Source organism: Leucopleurus acutus (genome assembly GCF_964270905.1).
Source record: "Leucopleurus acutus genome assembly, chromosome: 2".
Classification (NCBI taxonomy): Eukaryota; Metazoa; Chordata; class Mammalia; order Artiodactyla; family Delphinidae; genus Leucopleurus; species Leucopleurus acutus.
Genome location: NC_139143.1, coordinates 176,748,494 through 176,775,202, shown reverse-complemented (window position 1 = coordinate 176,775,202; position 26,709 = coordinate 176,748,494). Strand labels below are relative to the sequence as shown.

Below are 26,709 nucleotides of genomic sequence, written 5' to 3'. Positions count from 1 at the left end.
AAGGACAAGGGTCAGCCTGGGCACTGGGGCAGGCACCTTGGTGGGGGAGGGGCGGGGAGGGGCATTAGAGTGGGGAACGGGGGGATGGTGAGACCAGGGCTAGGACAGAAATAATGGGGAAATGGAGAGGACATTTGGGGGAAGGAGGGGGTTGGGGTCAGTGATGACATAAGCAATAACGGGGTCATGGGGAGGGCATTAGGGGCGGGGGCGAGGGTTGCTGGGATCTGTGCTTACATGGGCAGTGACGGAGGCATGGGGATGCCACTGGGCTAGGCTTCTCACCTGCCCTGCCCTAGTGATGAGCCAGGAGAGGCCGGCAGCAGGCCCCGGTGCCAGGGCAGTGTAGGGGCTCTTACCAGGTGGCGTGTGTAGGAAGAGCTGGTGCACTGCTGGGTGACGCCCATGCAGAAGCAGGGCAGGCAGCCAACAGGGTTGCTGGCGCTCAGGTGAAAGTGGTGGGGCCGGCAATAGCTGCAGGTGAGGCCTTCCACCTGGGCCTGGAGGATGGGTAGAAAGGGGGGAGCGGGGAGCTTGGATGGCTCTCTTGCACCTTCAGCAGCCTTTGAGGCCAGGCTTCCCAGCCACTTCCAGCAGTTCTGGGGAGCCCCTGCTGCCCCCATGCCTAGGCCCCAGCTCCCATCAGATGCTGCCTGACTTCCCACGAGGCCCCGAGCAGTAGGGCAGAGATGCGTCCTGCCAGGAAGGGTGGCGGGGGCGTAGGGACAGCCCTGAGGGTATGGTGACAGGGAAGGCCTGGCAACCGCCGTGGCTGCGGTCAGGGCCTCGTGGAGGGCAGGGGTTTGTACTAACCTTGCACTGGCATTGTCCAGCAGAGTCACACTGGTCGCTGACGCTGCCCTGGGGGTCACAGCCACAGCCGGTCGGCTCTGGCAACTGGCCATCTCCTGAGGTGGAGGGAAGGCACAGCTGGAACCCCAAACCTGCCACCGAGCATCCCCATTTTCACCACCCTCTGGGCATCTAACTCGCCACCTGAGAGAAGAAGTGTTTGCTTCTGAACACCTACCACGCCCAGGCATTACACACATTCACAGCAGCCCTCTGGGGTACGTGGGCCTTTTACTGCCCCCGCTTTACAGACAACGAAGCCAGAGGCTCAGAAAGGTAAAGGTCACTTGCCACAGGTTGAAGGAGAACAAAGGCTCTGTCCTAGCTCCACCCCTAGGGTAGCCCAAAAGCCTCCCCAATCGGACTCACTTCGACAAGGCTGGCCCTGGCTGGGGTTGCCATAGTAACCTGGGGCACACCTGTGGTGAGAGAAAGCACTGGGTGAATGGAGGGAAGAACCAGAGAATCCGGGACTGTGCTGCCCCCCCCCCCCCCCCCCGTATTGGACTCAATGACCTCAGAGTGCTGGAAGGAAACTGTTAGCCTAACTCACCCGTTTCACAGATGGGGAAATAGGTGGGAGAAGAAGGGCAGGGACATGCCCAGCATGGTCAGTCCTCAAACCCAGGACTTTCAGCAAGAATGAGGGGTTTTCTGGGAAGATTCTGGCCTGGTTGGGGCAGGGGGGCAGGGGGTGTTGGGAGTTGGGGGTAAACTGCAGGCCCAGATCTCTGAGGGCCTCGAATGCCAGGCTAAAGGTTTAGGCTTTCGGGTAAAGGAGGTGATTGTCTTCTGGGGGCCTTTGTGAGGCAGAGTGGGTGGATTCTGGTTCCTTCTGGTCAGGAGGGCTGGGCCTAGCCTGACTCCAGGGGCAGCCCCTCCTGCATGCTCCCCACCCTGCCCGCACCTGCCTCACCTCTCACAATGACGCCCGCTGTGGCCTGGGGAACACGCATCACAGGTGGGGTGGCCATCTGTGTCCAGAAAGCAAGTGTGGGTGGCTCTGTGGGTGTGGGGGGCAAATTTCCAGTTAGAAGGTCAACAGCTCTTCTTTTAGGACCAGGGCAGGAGGGAGAGGAGGAGCGGGCATGTGAGTTAACGTGTCCTGAGTGCCAGCTACATGCCAGGCTCCGTGCTAAGAGTTCCATGGCATCATCTCATGCTCACACCAGGGGCCAAGGTGGAAGTACGTCATTATCGCCATTTCACAGATGAAGAAATTGAGGCCCAGAGAGAGAAGTGTATCTTATACAAAGTGACACCTTGAGGAAGTGGTGAGGCCACGATTTAACCACTGCCTCTCAGAAGGGTCTGGGAAGAAGGGAATCTGGGACAGGGCAATGGACGTTTCAGGAAAGGGCAGGTACAGGCAGGGACTGGACGCACTGGCCAGCAGCGGGGGCTCCATGACAGGGGCATGGCTGGCAGTCTTGTGGTGTCCCACGCTGGGCATCCCCGTAATATCCGGGCTGGCACTGCTCACACCGGGGGCCTTCTGTGTGGTGCTGGCAGCCCTGCGGTGGGGGGGGGGGGGTAGAACGTGGGTTGAGGCTGAGCCCCTGGAGGCCACAGATCCCTGGGGTAGGAAAGAAGGAGGGTGGGACTCACCTGGCAGGAACCTGTTTCGGGCTCACAGACCTCTGTGTGGCCATGGCAGCTGCAACGTTCGCAGGTGCCCAGGTAGAGGCCGCTGGGCATGCGTGTATAGCCTGTGTCACAGTCCTGGGGGCAGGAAGATGACGGTGGAGGGACTTCCTCAGCAGGGGCCATTCTGGGAAGGGACCACTGGATGGCTGGGGTGGGCTTGGGGAGGTGGGAGAGCTAAAGGAGGAGGAGCCAGCAAGCACCATGGAGGGAGCTGGCTGGACAGGTGGGTGGGGCCCAGGGCTCACCTGGCAGGATGGGCCACGGTACCCAGGTGGGCAGGTACACTGCTCCACTTCCAGTGCAGGGTCCTGGCCGGTGTCCTCAGGCACAGCCACATCCATGCTGATGCCAGAGACCCTGGGTGTGGCAAGACCCACTGTGAATGAGCGCGCGCGCTGGGCCTGGCACCCCTGGAGCCCTACACACCATCACCTCATTAATCCTCCCAGCAGCCCTGCTGTGATGCTCCTGGGGCCCCGTCCAGCTCCCTGACTGGGCGTCCATGCCCCAGCAGCTGCAAGGGCTGTGGTGAAAGGCTTATACCTGTAACTTCCTCCAGGGAATGAGCATTCCTTGCCAGGAGAGGTCACACTGTCCCACTCCCTTGGGGTGACCAATGACAGACTGACCCAGGGTCCAAAGTCCCTCTGCCTCAAGGCAGGATGACTCTGCAGGGCTCCATGGGGATGAGACCGAGGCTGGTCTTCACCTGACACCGCTTCCTTGCCTGGCCACTTCTCCCTCCTGTGTCCCTCCCTCCCAGGTTCTCCTTGTCAATCACGGGCACCCAAATCCCCATCTCAGCCTTTGCTTCTTGGGGACCCGATCTAAGACAAGCCTTCTGAGGGAGGTACTGTTATCATCTCCATTTTACAGATGGGGAAGATGAGGCACAAGAAGGCCGCAGAGCCAGAAAGCAGCAGAGCTGGCAGTCTGGGTGCACCACGTCGCACCGCTTAGCCTGGCGCCACCCCCAAGTCCCCTCCGGTCTTCCCGCCCCGGGCCCCAGACACCTGCTCTCCGCTGGCTGCTGGGTGTAGGATGCCTGGATCAGGAGGGTGTCGATGCCCGCCAGTGCCATCAGCAGGTGCTCCCGCGTGGCCGGCTGCCCGTCAGGCCGCTGCCATGCTTGCTGCCGAGGAAAGAGCTTATGGGCTGCAACCCCTGACAGCCTGACACCTGAGTGAGAGGGGCAGGGGGCCTGCCCCCCCCCCCCGGGGGTCTCCTGGGATGGCGTTGCTCACTTCTCGGAAGGGCACGGTGAAGGTGCTGGGCTGGCCGGGGCTAGGCTCCTGGGAAGTGTGGTGCTCCAAGATAATGTTATTGCCCTGCAGGACCACCAGCGGCTGCCTGTGCAGGGCCGCGGAGCCAGGCTGGGGCCGCTGGGTCACTGTAAAGCGCAGCTCTCCGCCATAGGAGGTCACCTGGGACACAAGGCAGACAGGTGCTCAGCTGGGGCCCCCACCGTCGAGCCCTGCCACTGCTCCGGCCACCTCCTCCGCCTCTTCTCCAAAGGTACCATGCTGCCTGGAATTCCCTTTCTCTTCCCACCCCCCCCCACCTTGTCCCCCAGGAAGCGTGAAGGGAGGCTCCAGAAGTAGGGCCCAGACGGGAGGCTGTGGAAGGAGGAGAAGACCAGTTCCCCGGGCATGGGTGATGAGATGCCCTCGCTGGTGTTGTGGGTGCCCGCGGCGTTGGTCAGGCTGAACGGAGTGGGCTCCTCAGAGGCCCCCAGCACCTGGGGGGGGGGAGAAGAGGCCGGGATGGGGGCCGTGGTCTGTGACTGGCCCTTGGTCCACCCAGCCCTGGGCTTGGCGGTCCCGCCCGTCTGCCAAACCACCCGCCTCGTGTAGGTACCTGTGCGCGGCTCCAGGAGGAGCTGGTGCACTGGCGACTGACGCCCATGCAGAAGCACTTGAGGCAGCCGTCAGGGTTGCGGGTGCTCAGGTGGAAAGAGCCAGCGACACACTCGTTGCACAGGCGCCCCACCACGTTGCTCTGCAGGCACAGAGCTGGGAGCTGCAGGGTGGCCCACAGGAGGGGCTGCCTGGAGCTTCCGGTCCAATCCACCCATATTCTAGATGGGAACCCAAGGCCAGAGGGAGCCGTGAAAAGAGCACACGTATGAGGGCGGCCACCATGTGAACAATAATTCCTCATTAATGGGAGCTTATACAACCAATCGTTTTTCTCTTTTCTCTTTGGTTGCTAGGGGGCTCACGAATAAATTTTCGACTTGAAATATAGCAACGTGGAGCCCCTCCTCAGAATAATTACTGCTACTACGAATGGAGTGTTTCATGAACTGTGCTAGTTTCTATTCAACCAGCACCTCATTTAACTCCTCTAAGTCTCTTGAGAGGGATGTGACATCTCCATGCTTCACACGAGGAAACTGAGGCTCAGGAATGGGAAATGATTTACACAGGGTTCCTCAGCTTGCTAATCCACTCTGGGATGGAACATCAGGAATGCCTGATTCCAAAATCTGCCCAGTTCTTTTTTCTGCAGACACTTGATGCTCCCACACTCAATGCAAACCATTTCCCTCCTCTGAGCCCCCATCTCCTCATCTGTGAATGGGTGATGCTACTAGCTACACCATTGTGTCAATGTGGAATGAAAGCACGGTTAAAGCAAAGGTACAGTACAGCTATAACGGTCACACAAAGAATGACTAGCAAAGGACCTGAGACTTGAACCCAGGTCACCTGCCACCCCAAACCAGTGCTCCTTCCTGATGCCGGGCCACCTCTCGTGAAGGGGAAGACGCGCCCACCAGGCCCATCCGCCTGCAGCTAGGTCACCACCCACTGGCCAAGGAGCGATGGAGAGCATGGAGCCTCCTTCCTCCCTCTCCCAGCTGTGTGCTGGGACCCAAGGCCCCCGGGGTGGGGGAGGGGAGGGCACGCGTACCTTACAGAGGCAGGCCTCCCCAGAGGTCCCCGTGCTGCCTCGCTCATCACAGCGCACGATCTGCTGGTCTGGAGACACAAAGCAGGTATGGGCAGGCAAGATGGGAGTGGGATGGACATAATCTGGACAGAGTGGGGCGGCTCTCCAAGGATCATGGGGTTCGTGCTGGACTTGGGGACTGGGGCCTGGTGGGCAGCCCGGGGAGGTGCCAGGGGATGGTGGCTGCGGTACTCACTGGTGGGCCTGCACTTCCCGCCGGGCTGGATGGGGTTGCCCTCATATCCGGGGGCACAGCTGGGGGAGAGAGAGGGTTGTCAACGGCACTCCCATGCCCCCACCCACGATGGCCTGCTGCTCCCAGCCCCCACCGGCTCTCCCTCACCTCTCACAGCGGCGGCCCGTGTAGCCTGGGGCACACGCATCACACGTGGCTTGGCCATCCGTGTCCAGAAAGCAGGTATCTGAGAACCTGTGGGTACCAAGCGGACAGGACATGGGGCAGGGCTGCGATGATGGGCCAGGCGAGGGCTTACAGTCCCACTCTGGGAATGACTGCTGTCCACAGGGACACAGCAGGCTATGAAGCCCACCTGCTCTTGGTCTGCAGCCTCATAGCAACACTAGGAAGACAGATGGGCCCATTGTATGAAAAAGGAAGCAGGCCTGGAGAGGTCAAGGGGCCTAGTATAATTTAGCGACCAGGTGAAGATTTGAACCCAGGCAGGTCTCCCATCTCCCTGCCCAGAGGATGCCCCTAGCCTGCAGCACTCCCCACTCCCTCAGCCCTATGTGCCCCATCTCGAGCTGAGTCTGACCTGCGGGAGGCGTCGATGTATGGGCAAGGGCAGGGCCGGCAGGCAGTGGCCGTGGCCTTGGTGGCGTCACCAAAGAAGCCGGCCTTGCATTTGTCGCACTGTGGCCCCTCTGTGCTGTGCTGGCAGTTCTGGGAGGAAGGGGAGGCGGTGGTTCAGGTTCTACAGAGCAGCCCTCTGACCCCAGCGTGAGGCCACATTGGACCAGATGGGCTCCTTGAGGGTGGGCCTTTGAGGCTAGCTGGATCAGCCCCTCCCATCATGCTGGAACTACCCCACAGCTTTGCAGACAGGGGAGCACCCGGCTCCATCCTGACGGGGAGCTCACCACCTCACGTGGCAGCCTGTCCCACAGAAGGTTCCAAATGCCTGCTTTGTATTGACCTAAACCCACATTCTTCTTCCAGTCCGCACCCACTGGCTAGTTTTGCCTTCTGTAGGCCGTTCCTTGTATTCCTGACAGCTCTTCAGGGATTTGGAGATAACAGTTTTTCCCTGCTTGAGGCTTCTTTCTGTCAGCTCTACAATCCCAGCTCCCTCCGCCATTCCTAAGGCATAATGTATGATTCATAGGCTCCTTCCTCTTAGGAATGCCCTGCTAAGGGCCATGCTTTACACAGTACTCTCCAGGATTGGTCTGACCAAGGTGGAAGAGAGTAGCTCTTTCACCTCTCCTATCTGGACATAATATCTCTGTTAACGCATCCACAGGTCATGATGGCTTGGGTGGCAGCCACGGCAGTCACTCTGGAGGCTTGTGCTAAGCTCTGGGTACAAGGAAGCCTCAGCCTGAACCTCCCGCTGAACCCTTGCCCCTAGCCAGGATCCAAGTGCCAGCTGGCATGACTCACCAGGCAGTGGCCATACACAGGGTCACAGGAGCTGGCATGGCCATTGCAGTTGCAGCCAGAGCAGGTGCCCAGGTAGGGCCCACCAGGCACCCGGGTGAAGTGGGCATCGCAGCTCTCACAGGACAAGCCGGAATAGCCAATGGGGCATCTGTGGGGACAGGACCAAGACAGTGGCTGCAAGAACCATGAGGCCTTGCTGTTTCTCCCCTATGTTTGCCAGGGTCCCTGTGGTCCCCGGCCCTGCCGGGTCAGGCACCTGCACTCCTCTACGCTGTGGGCGCGGCCATGGCTGGTAGCGTGGGTGACAGTTGTATCCATGGAGATGTCACTCAGCCCCACGCTGGCCATCTTGGCGTTGTACACTGTCTGGATGAGCACAGCTTCCAGGCTCTGCAGCACCTGCAGCATCTCCGCTCGCTGCACTGGCCGGCCAGACTCATGGACCCAGTGCTCCTGGGTGTGGACAAAGGTGGGAAGGGTCATGCATCAGCACGTGCCCAGCCTGTACCCCCTTCACCGCCAGCCCTGAAGGATCAGGCCCCACACACCTCAGAGAAGTGGACTTGGCGCAGGTTCACAGAACCGGGCTGGGTGGGTGTGTGGCCTCGGGAGAGCAGGCGATGTCCGGCGCCCACCAGGACCACGTCTGGCCGCTGCACTGGCTCCAGCATGCCACGTGCCAGCTCATAGCGCACCTTGTAGCGCAGGGAGCCACCGTAGGAGTCCACCTGGCCGAGATAGGGCAGATCAGGGCTGGGCCAGTCATGGGCACGCTTGATTCCCACTGTGTGTCCACTCGTTCCCCTCCTCCCTCACTCTGCATAGCCGGTACTGCGTGTCCAGCACGGAGCTGGGCACAGGGAAGCAGAGATGGGTGCGACTTGGGTTCTGCCTTGGGGATGCTCAGTCCAATTTGGGGGAGGAGTCTGATAATACTGTGTAAAAGGTGCCCAGGAGGCCGGAGGAGGGCACTGGGCCCAGCTCAGGCATGGTGAGTGATCCGAGAGGGCTTTCCAACAGCTGAGTCAGCATTCCTTCCAACCTGACAATGGCAGGCCTGACCCTGCCCTGAATGAATGAGCCGCTGCCCACGGGGGGCTGCGCTGGGGCAAGACAACACGTCTCCCAGAGCAAAGACTGCCCTGCTGCCCCCCAGCTCAGAGGGAGTGGAGCCCAGGCAGGTTCTGGGCATGTGCAGCAGGGCTCGGCCACCTCCCCATCCAGGGCAGCAGCCCGGCCTGTCACCTTGTTGCCCAGGAACTGCTCAGGCAGAGCCCAGAAAGAGTCATGGACCAGGAAACGTCGGGACAAGTCGACCAGCTGGAACTCCTGCAGAGCGGTGTCGATCTGCAGCTGGGTGGAGGAGAGGGGCAGCATGCCAGGCTGCGTGGGCGTCGTCACATTCACGCCTGGGTGGCAAAGGGGAGGGGTGAGGTCCATGCATGTTCTGGCCTGAGCTAGCCCCCTTGAGGGGCTGTAACCCAGAGAGATGGGAAAGTTTTGGGAGAAGTGTGATTTAGAGAGAACGTTAGTCTCTCTCCCAAAGTCAAATAAAAGCAAAGTTTTTTTTTCCTCCTGAAGTTCTGGAGCGTCTCCCAAAGTATGCTCTGGGCAAAGCCAATGCTTCAGAATGATGGCTGGGAACCTCTGGGAACCCCAGGGTCAAGGAAAGGTCAAGGGGATTTTTTGCAGCAGGACTTTTCAGAGCCTTTGCTTGCCAACAGATCCATGGACTGTCAGGGTTGGAACAGCCCTCATGAGGCAGTAGAGAGCTACACAGGGCTGAAGAATGGGCACCCAAGTCCTGGTTCCACCACCCTCCAGATGTGTGATCTGAGCAAAGGCCTCAGTTTCTCTATCTGTAAAATGGGGGTAAGAGTGGCTTGCTTCACAGGGTTATTAGGAAGCTAAAATGAACAAACTGATATAAAATGCTTAAAACAGAATGCGGCACAAAGGAGGTGCTCAAAAACCGGTTAGCTGTTACTGTTGCTGTTATTATGACGGGTCATCTAGTCCAGCCCTCTCCTACACACACACACACACACACACACACACACACACACACGGGGATTCTCTCTACAGCGCCTCCCAGATCTCGAGGGAAGCACCAACCATCCAGGAGATGGCACTTCTGTGATAATGGCAACGTTCCTGAACCCAGGTCCGTTTGACGCCTGGGCCCACGCCATTCTGCCTCTCAGAGCCAGAGAGAACTGAGTCCAACTCCCTGCCTTTATGTTTGGGAAAACAGGCCCAAAGGAGCCAAGAGTCTCAAAGTCACACAGGCAGTAACTAGTGCATCTGGAGGTCAGCCCCGGGCTAGGAAGATGCCAAAGGCTTGGCTCTTAATGCTCTGGGGTCACTGGTGCCTCTGCATTCTGCAGGGTGAGGATGATGAGGACAGTGAGGATGACAGCAGGAATACTCACTGGGCACCTACCAGGGACCAAGCACTGTTCTCAGTGGCTTATGCATATTAATCCATTAAGTCCTTATAACAACCTGGGTAGTTAATATTTTATCCCCATTTTGTAGATGAGAAAACTGAGACACAAGATAGTAACTTGGCTAAGGGCACACGGGCAGTAAGGGTCAGGGTCAGGATTTGAACGCGGACTCCGGCTCCAGAGCCCATCCTCATCGTCACCTAACGCAGGCGAATATCAACTGTGGGTTTGGCTTTTCCTAAAAAAGTTTGTTTTCCCCTGAAATGCTCTTCTCACAGGGCTCAGCATTTCTTCAGCAATGCCGTGTCCCTCCCTGAACTGGCCCCACGTGTCCAGGGCATGCTGTTCTCCCATGTCTGCACTCGGAGCCCGCTGGAGCCTGCCGCTTGCCTCCCATCCACCAACGCACCCTTGAAGTCACTGGGCCGGTCAAAGCGCAGCCGGATCTGGTCTCGGAAGCGGCTGCTGCTCTGGCACACGGTGGTGATGCCAAAGCAGAAGCAGGGCAGGCAGGAGGCGCTGTGCTCCAGGTAGAAGTGCCCGTCGGGGCAGGGTCCTGTGGGGCGGCAAGGGAGCAGGCTACGGCCGGTCCCAGGCAGGCAGCCCCGGCTCCAGCCCCACGCCCGGTGCCCACCTGCCCATGGGCCGTACCTCGCTGCGGGATAAGCTCCAGGACACCGTCGGGGATGCCGAACACCATGCCTCGGGTGTTCATGGCCTCACAGGTGTAGGCGCCCTGGTCTCCCTCCTTCACATCACGAATGGTCAGCGTGCCACGGCCCCCCTCACTCGTCATTGTCACCCTGGTAGGCCCCGAGACAGAGGTGGGGGTCAGGCCTGGACCACTGGCCGCACCTCCACCACGTCCCCAGCTCCTGCCGGGGCCCAGAGCTGTACCTGGGATGAGAGGGGATGTGGCCCCAGTTGAGTCTCCAGTTGATGATGGGGGTGGGGACGCCGATGGCCACACAGGTGAGGGTCACTGTCTGGCCCCGGGAAGCCTGGACCGACTCTTGGGGTGGGGTCACCACCTGGGGAGGCACTGGGAGATGGGAGCAGAAGTGAGGGGTGGGAGGGGCAAAGGGAGGGGGAGCGGGGTGGGGGCGGGGCAATGGCTCAGAGGAGCCAGGCCGGAGAAGAGATGGTGGGGAGGGGCCCAGGGCCCAGAGCTCGCCGCCCAGCTCCCTGCTCACTGCAGCCAAACTCGTCGCTGCGGTCGGGACAGTCACTCTCGTCGTCACAGTGGAAGCTGGCCGGGATGCACGTGCTTGTGGAGACACAGCGGAACTGCGTGGGCCCGCATACATCCTCGGGGTGCTTGGCGGCTGGGGACAGAGCCAGGTGGTGTGGGCAGTGGGCATTGCCCTCAGGGAGGACCCCCCATTACCTACCCATGCCCAACAGCCCACCCTGCCCACCTTCCCCAGGTGTCCCCAGGATCACTGTCTCATCTCGCCCACATGACAACACAGCTGCCCTGACCAGGCCCAGACCCAGACTCTGCTGCCACGACGCCGTCCACAACGTCACGGTCACCGGTCAGCAATGAAGCACACTCTAACTGCGTTCCCCAAGGCAGTTATACCTGGCACGCCACAGTCACTCAGCTCCTCCCACAGCCAGCCACCAGAGAAGCACAAGACCGCTGGTCAAAGGCACAGCCCCAGTGGCCAGGATCTCTGGACGCCGGGAACACCTGGGTAGTTCTGGCTACTGGAAGGGTTTTGTGAGGGCCTGCCGCAGCCTGGACCTCGCTGCTCTGGACCCCTCTAAGTAGCCTGACCTGAGGCCATCTAAGGACTGGCCAGAGGCCTGGAGCTGGCCTGGCCCCAGGGCTGGGCCCCAGCTAGACATCTCTAGTAGATGGTAACTGACATTCTATTTCTGGAAGATTGAGCTTGATACAGACACACAAGCAGGGACAGAAAGGGCAGAGTGGTGCAGGAACAGAGGTCACCCGTCCACAGAGAAGGCACAGAGAGGAGACCGGGAGGCAGCCACCTACTCCCACTCCCTCGGGGGCTTCTGTCCCAACACCCCACGAGCCCCCGAAGTCATCTGGCTTTCATGCTCTCTGTTCTGCGCTCTGTCAACAAGGACTTGGTCTTCCTTAGACTGTTCCCCCGCAGAGGCCTCTGAGAAGGGCTTTTCAACTAAAACCCTCAATTACTTCTCTGTCCCAAAGGGCCATGTTGTCAGGCAAGCTCAGAGCCACAGAAGGGCATCATAAAACTCTGCCAGTCTGCAGCACGACGCTGCTTCTCTCCAGGGTTTGCTGCAGAGCAGGGAAGGTGAGGGAGGCAAGGAGGAGAAGCCGGACCAGCAGACACTAGAAATGTCAACACGCACTCAAACATGTGACCCAGGATCACAGAGCAATGGTTAGAAGATTATCCTCAATCTTGGACTAATAAGCCCCAGGGTTCACCTCATAGGACAGAAACCACAAGATGCTACCTGATATGGTCTCTGAGTCTCCAGTCTCACCCATTTGACTGTCATAATGTTTATAACATTGACTAGATGGATGGACGAGCAATGGACAGATGGCTGAACAGATGAAGAGGAGGAAGGAAAGATGTTGGCTATATGAATGGCTGGCTGCCTGGAGAGCTGGCAAGACGGATAATGCATGGATGGATGACAGATGGACGGATGAACACATGGGCGGCAGGAAGGATGTTGGACAAATGGATGGATGGATAGACTAGATTGATGGATGATAGAACGGATGATGAAATGGACAGAAGGAAGGATGCTGGATACGTAGATAGGTAGACAGGCTGATGAAGAACTTTGCAGATAAATAATGGATGGATGGACAGTTGGATGAGTGGGTGGGTGGATAAATGGATGCAAGAGAGGAAAGATGCTGGACAGACGGACGGACAGATAGTGGATAGTTGAATGGTCACGTGGATGAAAAGCTGGGCAGATGGAGGAACAAATAACTCAGAACCAGCTCTAGATGAAGAAACTCTAGACCCGTAAGAGGAAGGCTTTGACTCACACATACATCAAGGGCCCCACCCCTTCATCAAGGGGCGCTCGTGTATCAAGCCTGCTCGTCTGACCCCCACACAAGCATATGTGGCAAAGAGAAGATGAATGGTAAATAAATAAAGAGACGTTAGCCACGGGTGGCCTACTGCTTGCTACAAAGGCCAGCTCAGAGTCAAAGAGGGATAAACCTTAAAGTTTGTCCCCAGGGCCTCCACCACTCAGCCAGGGACAGCACACAGACTGCCCTCGAAGGGCTGGGGCTCAGGGAGCTCGGCCAATGGGCCGGAGACGCCGGAAGGACGCCGGGACACTCACGGCAGTCGGCTTCATCGGTGCGGTCCTCACAGTCAAAGTCGCCATCACAGCGCCACAGCTTGAGGGCACAGTGCCCGTTTCCACAAGGGAACTCGTTGGGTTCACAGGGTGGGGTGGGGCCTGGGGGGACCAGGCAAGGTTCAGTGGCCATTTCCCCAGCCCCTGCATCCCCACCCACGCCCCTGCCCGGCCCTCACCGCAGTCCAGCTCGTCACTGCCGTCCCTGCAGTCCTCCTGCCCATCACACACGTAGTCTTTGGGGATGCAGTGCCCACTGCGGCATGTGGCCTCGTGGGGCCCACAAGGCACGGGCCTGCCTGGACTGGGGAACACAACCTGGGGAGCAGGGGTGGCTGGGAGCTGCCATGGGATGGTTGCCTCCGGCTGGGACGGTACAGGTGGTGTCTCCGCCAGAGGTGGTGGCTGCGAGCTGAGCTTGGGGACCGGCTCCTCTGTGGACAGAGCCCGCTTAGCGTTGGCATGAAGGTGTGGCTCCTCACCCCTCGCCCCCTGCCACTCCCCAGGCCCTGACCCTGTTATCACCCCTCCTGTGTCCCTGCCCACCTCCCACAGACCCCTTTGCCTGCAGCAAACCCTCACAGCCCCGGACTGACTTGGAGGCCACCGTGTCCCCAGACCGCCCCTCACCACAATCGAGTTCATCAGACATGTCCCTGCAGTCAGGCCTCCGGTCACAGCGATACTCCAGGGCCACACACTCATTGTAGCGGTGGCAGGCAAACTCCGCCTCGGTGCAGACCCTTGGGAACTGGGGCACTGCGGGGGTGTGGGACAGTCAGAGAGGCAGGCAGGAGGTTGGCAGAAAATGTCACGGGTGGCACAGGCGCTGCAGAGCTGGGAGGGGGCTTTGGGGCTCCGTGTCAGGCCACGTGGTTTCTGGCAGACTCAGCGAGGGCACAGAGCACGTGGTGAACACATCCACAGCACATGTGGGATGTGGGCTATGTGGCAGTGGCCTCACCCATCCCTTACACAAACCCCACACACAGTTAACACACCACACCATGCAATGACCACAGCACACACGTGCGGGGCACAACCAGGCCTAGAGAGGATGCAGAGGAAGGGGAGGAGAGGCGGCCTGTGGGCTGTGCCCAGCCATCTTGCCCTCATCCTTCCTTCCCCTCCATCCATTAGCTTGTCTAGTTACCCGGCTCAGCCTGGGTCTGGCTTACACTCTCACCTGGTGTCACTGCGGCCACCACAGCGGCCAGGGGGGGCGGGGGTGTCTGTGCTGGAAAGGAAGGTGTGATCAGCAGCCGGCCCACCTGGGACCTGGGGGCTATGGGCTACAGGGCTGAACCAAGCCCATCCTACCATCCCTAGCCAGGAGGACTCATTGGAAAGTGGGGATAAGAGGACTGGAGCCTCAGCAATCTTCAGACCTGGGCTTGGGGATGCCAAAGAACAAGCTTGATCTTCGGGCACACTGACTGAGGTTTTACGTGCAGAACAAATGACTTCACCCTTTTTTTCTGATTGGGCGACACTATGGTAGGGATGAAGTTTGTTCAGTTCTGGGTTCCGCTTAGTCCGGGATGGTGACATTTCCCAGAGAGAGGACTGAGATGGAGACTGGGATGGGATGGGAACCGTAGCTTGTGAGGAATGAACTGGGACTGCTTGGCCTAGAGAAGAAAACACTCAGGGAGTTGAAACAGGAGACAGAGGGTGCAGTGAAAAGAAAGCTGGGTCTGTATAAAATGAATAACTAATAAGAACCTGCTGTATAAAAGAAATAAAAGAAAAGAAAAGAAAAGAAAAAGAGAAAGCTGGGCTGACTGAGGGTAGGAAGGCCAGGCCTGCGCATCTAACAGCTGTGTGGCCTGGGGCCAGTTTCCTGTTCTTTCTGAGCTGCGTTTCTCAGCTCGTCTCATCACAGGTTCTGGCAAGACCAGCAGAGACACGGGGTTTGGTTTACATTCTGGCTTTTGCACTATCTGTGTATGTGGATTTGGGTAAATCATTTTTCCTCGCTGGGCCTCAGTGCCCTCATCTCTAAAACAGGAGAAACAATATCTGCTTCATAGGAATTCTTATGAAGACTGAACGGTCAGTGAAGAATTGTTGGTTATTATTAAACACAAAAGTGTTTTTGGACCTGAAAGCACTGTATGAAGAAAGGAATTATTATTACCTATTGTCGACATAGAGAGGTTAATAGAGAGTGGAAGTTGGGTCTACTGAGTACATGTTAGAGGAAACACAGGTTGCTCAACCCAAGCCAAGACTGCATAAAGATGGATGGGGCAGACTCATAAGGTAGTGAGCTCCCTGTCCCCAGTGGTGTGCAAGGCCAAGCTAGGAGAGCCCACGGTAGTGACACTGAAAGGGGGCCCACATGAGTCTGAGAAACTGGAGGAGGTGACCCTCAGTTCCAGGGCGGGCTCACCTGTGCCCAGGCGTCGGAACTGGAATCCCTGGGGAGAGGTGATGTAGGAGGCGATGGAGCCACTGGAGATGACGGTGTGGAGCACCTCCTGAATCTGAGCCCCATCTGCATTCCCTTCGGAGCCCACATCCAGCTCCACAAAGACCCAGCCGTCCAGCTCCCTAGGGACGGGTGTGGTGGGCAGGGCAGCAGGGTGAGGAAGACGCCTGGGGTCTCAGCTCCTCCCTTGGCCCCCTGCCTCAGACCTGATCTCTTGACTCTCCCCCTGCTTCTGGATAGCCTGTACCCCATGCAAGGCAACTTAAAGTCCAAATTGTACCCCTACCGATTCCCGAATTTCTACCAATAGAGGTTCAGCCCATTAGGCCTCTCTTGCCTCCCCTCCTGGCGCCTGGCCCCTCCCCATCCTTGTCAGTCCCTCACCAGCCCCCACCCCCCACCCCAGGGGACCCTTCTCACTTGATGAACACCACACTGACAACCTGGTCTCCAGGAATCTTCAAGTACTCTGACTCCAGCTGGAGAGGGACACAGCACCATCAGCCTCCAGATCCCTTCACCCCACCTTCAGTCCCGCCCTGCCATACTCGGGGAGCTCCCCAAAGCCCCTTCACCTCACCGTGTCTACCACAGCCTCGGACACCTCTCGGAACTCCTCGGAGCCTGCATCCTCCAGCCGAGGGCTGTAGTCGATGGAGCGAGTGAAATTTACCAGGGCTCGGAAATAAACTGCAGGAAGGAGTGGGGGGGTGTCACTATGAGGGGCCCAGCCTGGCAGGTAGTGGCCTCAGGTAGCTGGGCCAGTGGGTGGAACCGGGGGGGATGGTCCCCAGAGGCCTCTCGCTGAGGCTGACACCTGTGTGCCCACAGCTGTGCCCAGCACTACCTGTAGGAGCACGTGCTGCAGTGACCCTGGCAGGCCGCCCAGGGATCAAAGCCGAGGCCCCACCCTTGAGTGAATGGCTTCAACTAACAGGGAAAACGGCCCGATCCAGATACCAAGTGATAGTGCAGAAGAGAAGACCTCCACTGGCTCAGAGGAAGGCTGGGTAAGAAGGGGTGGCTTCCAGAGGAGGAGGACCTGGCACAGAATTTTTTTTTTGGCCGCGCCGCACCGCTTGTGGGATCTTAGTTCCCCGACCAGGGATCAAACTCGGGCCCCCCGCGGTGAAAGCACTGAGTCCTAACCACTGTATCGCCAGGGAAGTCCCTCTTTTTTTTTTTGGCACAGAAATTACTCGAGAGTGACCATGACATGCTTCCCCACCCCCCCATTCATGCCAGTCATCACCTCCTCCAAGAATACTGCCTGAGCTGCCCTCCTTTCCCAACCCTGGCTGGGTAGAGGCCTCTCCTCTGGGGGTCCCCCAGCCCCTTGGCTTCTCCCATCAGAGCACCTGCTACCCCACGTGGCACAGATCCTGCCAGAGCATCATCATAAAGATCGTGGGTTCTGAGGTCAGCCACACATCAGGCATGGACCTTACCTCTCTGGGCTTCTGTTTCCCTTTTGGTCAAATGTGCATATTAATTACATTTACCACACTGGTTGCTGTGGGGAATAAACGATATCACACTTACAAGGCCATCTCCCTGTGCACGAAGATGCAGCGCCTGGCATAGAGCAAGTGCTAGGGAATCAGGAGCTGCTGTCATCTTTCTCTCTACTGCTAGACTATAAACCTGATGGGGGGAAACCTCGGATCTCATTCACCCTGTACCCCAGTGCTTGCATAGAGCCTGGCACAGAGGAGGTGCCTAATAAGTGATTGCTGAATAAATTCATAGCAGATTGGGGTGAGCATACACTTACAACTATTGTTTATTAAGCACCTACTATATACACTTTACGCACATTAAATATCATAATGTTCAGAGTGCATAATAGAAGTTATAAATATGAGTTGCAAATGAATCATATATATGTACACATACACACACACACACACACGCACACACAGTGCTTAGATCAGAGCCTGGCACATAGTAGGGGCAATATAATATGAGCTATTACTATATGAGAGGCAGTATAGCTTAGTGGTTAAAAGCTCAGCCTCTGGAGCAAAATTTCCACTTACAATTAAAATAAAATTGCCCTGTGACCTTAAGCAAGTTACTTAATCTCCCTGTGCCTCAGTTTCCTCATCTATAAAACAGGGATGATAGTAGTGCCCACCCCAGAGGGCTGTTGGGAGGATGAAATAAGATAATGAATGTAAAATGCTTATGGCAGTACCTGGCTCACACTAGGGGCTGCATGCGTTAGCTGTATTATCTCTGGTCTTTTCTTTCTTTCTTTTTTTTTTTTTTTTTGCGGTATGCGGGCCTCTCACTGCTGTGGCCTCTCCCGTTGCGGAGCACAGGCTCCGGACGCGCAGGCTCAGCGGCCATGGCTCACGGGCCCAGCCGCTCCGCGGCATGTGGGATCCTCCCGGACCGGGGCACAAACCGGTATCCCCTGCATCGGCAGGCGGACTCTCAACCACTGCGCCACCTGGGAAGCCCCTATCTCTGGTCTTTAAGACAAACTGAAGGAATGGATTTGGTTTTATTTCTTCCCATCTGAGAGAGGCATTCATTGCTTTATTGAATCTATACTGAAGGTCTTTCATATGCTTGGCAGTGTTCTAGGGGCAAGGGATATAGCAGCGAACTTCATAAAGATCACTTTCCAGGGGGAGGAGAAAGGAAATAGAACAAATGGGCAAGAAATATATAGACTATGAGGGAGAAAAAAACAAGGGCTGGGGGAGCGGGCGTGCTGGCGTGGGGGTAGCTCGCTACTTCCCCAGGGCAGCCAGGGAGGCCTCTCCGCAAAGGGGATGCTTGAAGGCAGAGAGTAAGGTACTGGGAGGCCTCTGAGAGAAGCGCACTCCAGGCAGAGGGGACAGCAGCTGTGCCTGAGGCAGAAGTGGGCTCTGAGAAGTGACAATCAGCGTGTGGGCAGCAGAGCAGGGAGTGGCACTGGCTGGGCCTGTCCTCTTTCCCCTTTACTCTGTCCGGCAGGTCCACAGGTGCACACGCCCTCTGCGCCTGGACCCTCCCCCTCTGCGGCTCACGGAGTAAGTCCTGGGCACATCAGGATGGCAGCCTAGCAAGCAGCCGGAGGGAACTCCTGCACCAAGAGAAGGTGCTTGTGAGGGCAGCGCTGCCTGCGCTGAATCACGGGGACCGTGCTGGGCTGGGCTCCTGGGTGCCGGGCGGGCGGGGCCCCGTGGGCTGGAGCGTGAGGGCCGCGAGCTTGGCCACAGAGGCCTCTTGTGAGCTGGCACAGAGGCCCATTGAAAGTCCCCCACCCTGGCCCCTGGCCTCAGCCCTGCGGCCCAGCGCGGGCGAGGAGGCCAGGCCTCTGCCCAGGAATGTGCCCGCTGCTGGGGGAGGGGGCTGAGGCTCCACAAAGCCCCTTTCTACTAGGGCCTGGGAAGGGCACGGACCCTCCAACCTGACCCCACCCCCTGCCTTCTCCCAGATCAGGGGCAGGTCAGGATGAGCACACCCCCTTTTCCACCCTGAGCGGCCTCCCTGTGGCAGGTATCCGAGGGCTGGGGCAGAAGGTGAGTTTCAGGAACCAGCCCCCAGAGCTGAGGGTGCTGGTGGGAATGATGCAGACTGGGGTGGGAGTGCTCTCTGGGCGCCTGCCTGGCCGACCAGCTCCACGCTGGCCCTCATCTGACCCCATCTGGACAGCTCAGTTGGAGCCAATGGCTGGAGGGACGGGAGGCCCAGAGCTGCCCGGCACCCCGCATGGGGTGGGGGATGCACACCTGACCACCCCCAGCCCCGGAGCCCACTACCCCACCTACGCTCGATACCCAGTCCCTGCTCAACAGAACTCGTCCCCCACACACCTGGGCCCCCGAACCCCAGCCCAGTCCCTCTGGGTCCCCAGGATCAGCGAGGCCCGAGGCCCTAGCCTTTTCCCCGAGGGGTTGCTGCACCCATCCTGCCTACACCAGGGGTCCGGCCCACTGTGCTTAGATTGTGTGCCCGGGTGGGGCCTGGCTGCCTCCTGGGCAGGGGCAGGGGAGAAGGTGAGGCCAGCTGGGTGGGGACAGAGGCAGGCCTGGCCCCAGATCCTGCAGAGAGGTGCCTCTGACCTTCAAGTGTGACTAAGTGCAGGCCGGGGAGGAAAAGAAGACAAAGGAGTGAGAGGAAGAGCTGGGAGAGAGGAGGGGGAGGGAGAGAGGGAAAGGCGACTCCTCCTCGGGCTCCAAGACCATCACACCAGCCACGGGAGGGTGGCCCGGGGTGGGGCCCAGGGCCTGCAGAGAGGGAGGTGAGGAGGGGCAGAGACAGCAGGGAGGTGGTGAGACCAAAGGGAGAGACAGAGGGGGGAAATGACAGAGAGACACAGAGACTGAGGGAGACAGAAAACAGAAAGAGATGAAGCAGACAGAGAGATGGAGACAGAGACACAGAGAGATAGATATAGGCAGAGACACAGAGAGAAAGTGGTGGGGAGAATGAGAGAGAGAAAAGACGAGACAAAGGCAGATTGAAAAGAGGGAAAGACAGAGGGACATGGAAGCAGAGATGCAAGTCCAAGAGGTGGAGGGAGAGAGGCAGCGTGAGACAGAGACACACAGAGTAGGAAAGAGATGGCCCAAGGCAGGGGAGGGAGGGAACAGGGGAGACATGTAGACAGTTTGTCAGCAGGACAGACAAAGAGACAGTCAGAAGGTGGAAAGATTGGGCGAGGGGAGGTGGGCAGGGTTCCCAAGGTGGGGAGGCAGAGCCAGGAGCTGTCCAGGAGGGGTCCTGGCCTGGGGGTGGCAGTCAGGGCTGGGACAGAGCCAAGGGGAGCCGCAACCCTGCCCGAGGGAAGGGGTGAGGGAGGAGCCGTCTCAGACATTCCAGGGTCGGGGGTTGGGTCAGTCAAGGGGTGGCCAGGCACGGCCCCATCATGGTCAGGACGGCCCTTGCTCACCAGAGTTAGGAGGGACCTGCCCTTGGGCAAGGCTGAAGCAGGCACCCTGACCCTGGGAATCAGGGAGACTTATCTGATGCCCCCTGGGCTGAGATTCAGCCCAGCTGCCTGGACCTGCCCCAGGGGCAGCGGGCTGGTGCCAGCGTTTGGGTCTGGAGGGCCTAAGGCCCCACATCTTCCCACAGATCAGCCCCACCTACAAGGAAAGGCTCCTGCCCTGCCCTTGGGCCCTCCCCAGCTGCTGCCCCCCATCCCCATCCTTCCCCCACCTCTGGCTTCTCTCGCCCTCATAGCTGCTTCTCATGGGACGAGGTGGGCTAGCAAGGACCACTCAAAGTAGGTGGAGCTGCTGTGAGCAGCCCCCTGGGAGGGGCTCTAGATATTTCTGAAGGGACAGGGTGGACTGGCCCAGGGCCGCAGCAGGCAGCCTTGGCTTGGCAAGAGGCAGCTCCCAGAGATGCATCAGCAGAGGCCATTCGGGGGTGTGCATTGCGTGCCTGGGGCCCACCTGACACCCGCACACAGGCCCCACCCAGCTCCCAGGCATCTGTAGCCCTGCAGAGACCTACACATGGAAAAGCTTCAGGCAGTGTCTGCGTCCCAGGTGCTGGGAGGTCACAGTCAGGACTGTGCCACCCAGGGGTCAACCCTCCTATCCAAACTGGCCCGGTTAGGATGCCACCCTCTGGCATTGGGATGCTTCTGATACTCCAGCCATAGGGAGGCAACCCCGTCCCTGGAGGGACCCAGGCCAGACTCGCCCCAAGGCCTGCTGGGGTGGGCAGCACAGGGATGCAGCGGGGCCGCCCAGTGGTGACTCTGAGCTGAGCTCCATCCTTGGCCCTGATCACGCTGTGCCCAGGCACTGGCTCCCAGAGAAGGCAGCAGGAACCGCATGGCTTTGTCCCGAGCAGTTCCTTCTCTCGCCAGAATCCCAGGGTGGGAGGAAACAGAGACTCTGAAGCCCCGGTCCCAGCGCTGGGCCAGCTCCTGCTCTGGCTGTGCACTTGGAGTGCTGGCAGAGTGGGCAGCTGACGGAGGCCTGATTCCTTTCCCTCCAGGAAGCCCAACCCTCTTTCCCCAACCCAGGACCTTCGGCTTCCCAGCAGGTGACCCGACCTAAGGCAGGTTCCCTCCCAGGTCCAGCTCTTGGCTTATCCGAATGCCTGTGCCACAGAGTCCCCTCTGTCTGCCCACCCCTGCCTGGGGTCCCCCACTCTGCAGCATTCACCCCCAAGGAGGGCTCTGGGGAAGGACTCCACAGCTGAGCCGCCCAGGGAGGTGAGAATCTGGCTTTGAGTGCTGAGTGGCTGACTTTCAGTCCCTATCAGAACCGGGCATTTCCCAGCACAGGCAGGCACAGAACCTGTCCATACCCAACCTTGCAGGGACTGGCCAACCAAGGCACACAACTGTCACTCAGCGGGGATAAGACCATCCCCATGGCAGGCACAAGGAGCCCTCAAGGCCCTCAGTCCAGGAGATGCTGCCTCTGTGGCTGGAAAGACCTACTCTGGGGCTTCCCCGGGGGCAGGATGGGGGCCTGTGCGATGCCCCCAGATACTTACCCATCTGGAAGTCCCCGCTGCCCAGGTCCCCGCTGCCCACACCATCTACAAGTAAAAGAGAGACTTATTCAGCAACAATTAATCTTTGTTGAGCACCTACTGGGTGTCAGGCACTGTTCTGGGCACCTGGCACACGGTGGGGAAGGTCATGAAAACACAGCTGTTGCCTCCTCTCCACACTTAGGGAGGGCCGGCCTGTAACCAGCTTGGAAGCCTCCATCAGAGAGGGGGTGGACCAGGACGGATGGGGTGGGTGGCGCCAGGTCAGACTGGCCTCTAGGTGAGAATGGGAGGAAGTGGAGTAGGGGGCCGTAATCATCCTCCACTGTGCACTGCCCACCACCCTCCCCTTAGGTCCTGCTCAATCTGGGCTGTAAGGAGAAGCAGCCACCAGTCCTGGGTCACACAGTTTTAAGTGGAGGATCCTGCGGTCACTGGGACCAGGGCTCAGGACGCACGCAGCTTTTAACCCACCTCTTTTTTTTCTGAACTAAAAAAAAATTGAAGTATAGTTGCTGTACAACATTATACAGGTTACAGGCATACAATATAGCGATTCTCAATTTTTTTTTGTTTGTTTTTGGCTGTGCCCCGTGGCTTGTGGGATCTTAGTTCCCTGACCAGGGATCGAACCCAGGCCCCCGGCAGTGAAAGCACCAAGTCCTAATCACTGGACTGCCAGGGAATTCCCGTGATTCATGATTTTTGAAGGTTATACTCCACTTATAGTTATTATAAAATATTGGCTATGTTCCTCATGATGTACAACATATCCTTGTAGCTTATTTTATACCTAATATTTTGTACCTTTTACTCCTCTACCGCTATATTGCCCTTCTCCCCTCCCCTGTACCCACTGGTAACCCACTAGTTTGTTCTCTACATCTGTGAGTCTGCTTCTTTTCTGTTATATTCATTAGTTTGTTGTATTTTTTCGATTCCACATATAAGTGATATCATACGGTATTTTGTCTTTCTCTGTCTGACTTATTTCACTTAGCATAATGCCCTCCAAGTCCATCCATGTTGCTGCAAATGGCAACATTTCATTCTTTTTTAGGGCTGAGTAGTATCTCATTGTATATGTATATACCACATCTTTATCCAGTCATCTGCTGATGGACACTTAGGTTGCTTCCATATCTTTCTTAGTCCATCTCCTGAGATGCCACCTTGGGCAAGCATCCTGGAGCCTCTTTAAGGACCGGTGGGAAGAACCCCAATTCCGTCCTTACCCCTTCCACTCCCAGCCACCAGAACCCTCTGCTCACCTCCGGAGGCCTCATCAGCCAGGAAGTCCTCATCATCAGAAAGGTCTGAATAGCTCCAGCCAGCACGGCCCACTGTGACTGTCTCTGCATCCTCGGGCAGGGACAAGCCATCATATGCCCTCAGCCCGCAGGTTACCTGTGGGACACCACACGAGCAATTGTGTCAAACTCTCCAACTCCTGCCAAGCCCAGGACCCCTCTTCTCACTTCAAGGGGGGGGGCCAGAGTCCCACCCCAAGGCCCTCCAGCAGTTAAATCAGACACGGTTTGGCGAAGACAGTGAGGCTGGGGCTGTACCATTGTTTTTGACTCAGTTTCCCCAAATCTCATTAGCCCCTGCATGAATCCTCAAATAAACTTATAAGTTTGTTTTGGGCCACACTGCACGTCTTGTGGGATCTTAGTTCTCCGACCAGGGATTGAACCCGTGCCCCCTGCAGTGGAAGCGCGGAGTCCTAACCACTGCACCGCCAGGGAAGTCCCGACAACAAACTTAAAATCACTTTGGTAAGTGACGACTCTTCTCCCTTTGGAGAAGGCAAGTGATATCCAGGACATGAGTTAGTGGACAGGGAAACACAGGCAGGTAAAGGGTGACCGGGGCCAGCAAAGAGGGGGGATGTGGGCAGGTGACAGGGTGGCCAGGGGCAGCATGGATGGGGGACAGAAGCAGAAATGGAGGGGAGGTCAACTGAAGCTGCTGCCGCCGACAGCAACCCCCTGCGCCCCGCCCCAGCGGTCCTGGCCACCTCTTTCTGCCTTGGTGTGGCCTCCAAACCTCCAGGCCACAGGGAACACATTCCAGCCACGCTGGAGATCAGCTCTGGCACTTGTGGGCACACTGACAGGATCATCTGCACACCCAGAAGCGGGGGTGGAGCCCAGCTGCTGGGCTGAACGGGGGCAGGTCAGGCGTGGTGTCAACTCATGTGACCTCGGGCTGCAGCTGAGCCCAGCACAAGCTCCACCTCGGGCTCCCGTTCCACAGAGGGGCGGCTCGGACCCCGCACCTTGCAGGCCGGCGCAGAAGGGCCCCCGCAGCCATGACCCCTGCCTTTCTTGGGGATGGGTGCGGACAACGAAGGCCTCTTCCCACTTAGACAAGATTGAGGTGTTTCCAAAGGAGTTTTACAAAATAACTTAGAGCAAAACAAACCCAGCAGAGCCCAAGGGAACCCCAGAGCCCCCAAGCACAAGAGTGCATGGATTCACACACCCAGCCCCAGATGGCCTGGCGCGAGTGTCTCAGGCCTGCCCTGGCCTCAGCTCTATCTGGGGAGCCCAGCCTGACCAGAAGGAAATAGTCTCACTTGTGAAAACCAAACCCGGCCCTCACTGGCTAGACAAGGTGGTGGCAGCAGCGGAGAGGGCCAAAGAGAAGAAGAAAAACAGAGAAACAGCCAATCCTTCTCCCTCCCTGCTTCCCCAACTTCACACAGCGCATGTCTTGGAGCCTCTGGCCTTTTCTCAGCTGGTGCCTCTTTTGGAATGCCCTTCCTCCTTTTGTTTACCTGGCTAACTCCAGTTCATCCTCCGAAACTCACCTAAACATCACCTCCTCTAACTACTCAGTAACAAAATGGAACAAATTCCATATAGGCCTGGAAACATGGAGGAATCTCAAACACATTATGCTGAGTGAAAGAAGCCAGACACAGAAGACTCCATAGCATATGATTTCACTTATGTGAAACCCAAGGGGGAAAAGTCTAATCTATAATGACAGAAAGATCTGTAGTTGCCTGGGACCAGGGGTCGGGTGCGGCTGTCCGGGAAGGGTCACAGGAAACCTTTTGGAGTAACGGTCCCCTGGTTATATACAACTCATTCTCATTATTGAATTGTACACTTAAAGTGGGTATGTTTTATTGTATGTAATTTACACCTCAATAAATATGACTCAAAAGAAAATCTCCTCTGGGAGGCTTTGTCATGACTCCTTGGCCTTTCCAGCCACCTCTGCCCCTAGGCTGGGTTCTGGGCCCTCCAGGGCTCACACTGTAATGACCTGTACCTCCACTGGAATGACAGCATCTTGAAGGCATGGCCTGTGATGAGCTCATCTCTACCTTCTCAGCACTCCATGTTCAATAAATGCTTGAATAAACGAATGGACAAAAGTGTCATCACCTATTAATTCTAGCTGCTTCCTGAACATGACTTGTTCTGAAGGTACCACCAACCCTCAAGCAGTCTATATGCATCTCCCTCCCAGGTTGGGAGCTCCCTGGGGGGAGGGGCTGGGTGCCAATTGGTCATCTTTGTGTTTGCAGTGCTACCAAGCCTTGCGTAATGTCTGCACTGCCCATATATGTATTTTTGAATTCACATGTATTTTATTTCATTATTTTTTGGCCACACCGCGCGGCATGTGGAATCTTAGTTCCTCGACCAGGAATTGAACCCGCGTCCCCTGCATTGGAATCGCAGAGTCTCAACTACTGGACCACCAGGGAAGTCCCTCCTGTTCCTTCTTTCCCCTCCCTCTCCCTCTGGACAAGTGCCCATTCCAGCCCTGGGTGGCCAGTAGACCTCTGGGCCATGCCCATGAGGTCTGCATCCAGGAATAAGCCTTAGAACCTCAAGGAGCTGGTGAGAAGTAGATTCCTGGGCTCCTTCTCAGAGCCGCTGAGTCAGACTCTCCCCACCCCAGCTGGGAGGGTTAAAGTCGTGCATGCTCAGGGGATTCTGACACTCACGGGTTACGAACCACAAGACTAGCCCCCTACCAGGGTTTCTCCTTCCTCCCCTGGGTAGGGGTAGAGGGCAATGTTCCCACTGGGTTGGGGGCGGGGGTGGTCCTGAGAAGGCCCTGATTGACCTAAGGGGAGTGAGGCTAGGACTGGTGCAGGGGCACTGACACTGGGCAGAGGAGGTTAGAGGGGCAGGACCCTCCCCACTTGGGGAGGGCTCTCTTTGTGTCATTGCCACCCCCTCTCCCTCCCCATGGAAGCAAGGCTGTGGAGGGCATGCATGGTGCACAGAGATTCCTGGCACCCCCTAGACACCAGACTGCTGTCTGGAAAGGAAAATCCTGGTGGTAAGCAAGGTCTAGAGCTTCTCCCAGGGAGGGAGAGGCCACCGGGGCTTGGGAATGGACAGGAAATAGCAAAGATTCAACTTGGAAAAAATGCTAGGAACACACATCTGCAGTGAGAGGAGAGAATCCAGAGCATGGCGGGTCCTGGACCGAAGCCCCTCCACCCCAGGGACCCCAGGAAATGGTCTCTGTGCATGCCAGCCTGCCCTTGCTCGCAGTCCCTACCCCAGGACCTGAGGCTTTGGGGTCAGATAAGGGCCTGGAGCAAGGCACAAGCCAGCAAGAGCAGAGACTTCACTTGTGGAAAGCTGAAGATCAAAAGGTTTTCACAGCTGTATTTTACATCTAGGAAGGGAGATGAAGCCAGGCTGGAAAGAAGCTTCCAGAAAGAGCACAAAAGAGCTTAGGACTTTTGCTTAGCACAAAAAAGTCTTAGGACTTGACCATAGAAGGGAATTTGGATTCAGAGCTGGAAAGTCCAGGGTCTACTTGGACTAACATTTACTGAGCACTTACTATGCAGCAGGCACTCCTTTAAGGATTTTGCAGGTGTTAACCCGGGTCAGGTGTTAGGTAACCCCACTGTAAAGATGGGGAAATGGAGCAGAGTCGGGAACCTGCTTGAAGAGCTAGCACAGGGTAGA

The 26,709-nt window shown here is 57.6% G+C and overlaps 1 protein-coding gene across 1 annotated transcript in view; it reads right to left on the bottom strand.

Moving 5' to 3' along the window:
• The window catches only part of HSPG2 (heparan sulfate proteoglycan 2), a 101,574-nt gene that overhangs the window by 43,110 nt on the left and 31,755 nt on the right, over positions 1-26,709 (bottom strand). The window contains exons 2-32 of the mRNA XM_082833616.1: positions 23,026-23,161; positions 21,755-21,799; positions 15,879-15,988; positions 15,719-15,777; positions 15,260-15,420; positions 13,495-13,623; positions 13,044-13,298; positions 12,847-12,966; positions 10,722-10,853; positions 10,426-10,570; positions 10,180-10,331; positions 9,938-10,084; positions 8,324-8,487; positions 7,627-7,806; positions 7,335-7,531; positions 7,079-7,226; positions 6,231-6,358; positions 5,798-5,884; positions 5,651-5,709; positions 5,416-5,483; positions 4,357-4,497; positions 4,061-4,237; positions 3,744-3,923; positions 3,513-3,631; positions 2,745-2,856; positions 2,461-2,574; positions 2,239-2,366; positions 1,769-1,855; positions 1,222-1,271; positions 814-908; positions 360-500 (exon numbers count right to left, since the gene is read on the bottom strand). Coding sequence (XP_082689742.1) covers positions 360-500; positions 814-908; positions 1,222-1,271; positions 1,769-1,855; positions 2,239-2,366; positions 2,461-2,574; positions 2,745-2,856; positions 3,513-3,631; positions 3,744-3,923; positions 4,061-4,237; positions 4,357-4,497; positions 5,416-5,483; positions 5,651-5,709; positions 5,798-5,884; positions 6,231-6,358; positions 7,079-7,226; positions 7,335-7,531; positions 7,627-7,806; positions 8,324-8,487; positions 9,938-10,084; positions 10,180-10,331; positions 10,426-10,570; positions 10,722-10,853; positions 12,847-12,966; positions 13,044-13,298; positions 13,495-13,623; positions 15,260-15,420; positions 15,719-15,777; positions 15,879-15,988; positions 21,755-21,799; positions 23,026-23,161 — 3,966 coding nt within the window. The remainder of the gene's footprint in view (positions 1-359; positions 501-813; positions 909-1,221; positions 1,272-1,768; positions 1,856-2,238; positions 2,367-2,460; positions 2,575-2,744; positions 2,857-3,512; positions 3,632-3,743; positions 3,924-4,060; positions 4,238-4,356; positions 4,498-5,415; positions 5,484-5,650; positions 5,710-5,797; positions 5,885-6,230; positions 6,359-7,078; positions 7,227-7,334; positions 7,532-7,626; positions 7,807-8,323; positions 8,488-9,937; positions 10,085-10,179; positions 10,332-10,425; positions 10,571-10,721; positions 10,854-12,846; positions 12,967-13,043; positions 13,299-13,494; positions 13,624-15,259; positions 15,421-15,718; positions 15,778-15,878; positions 15,989-21,754; positions 21,800-23,025; positions 23,162-26,709) is intronic.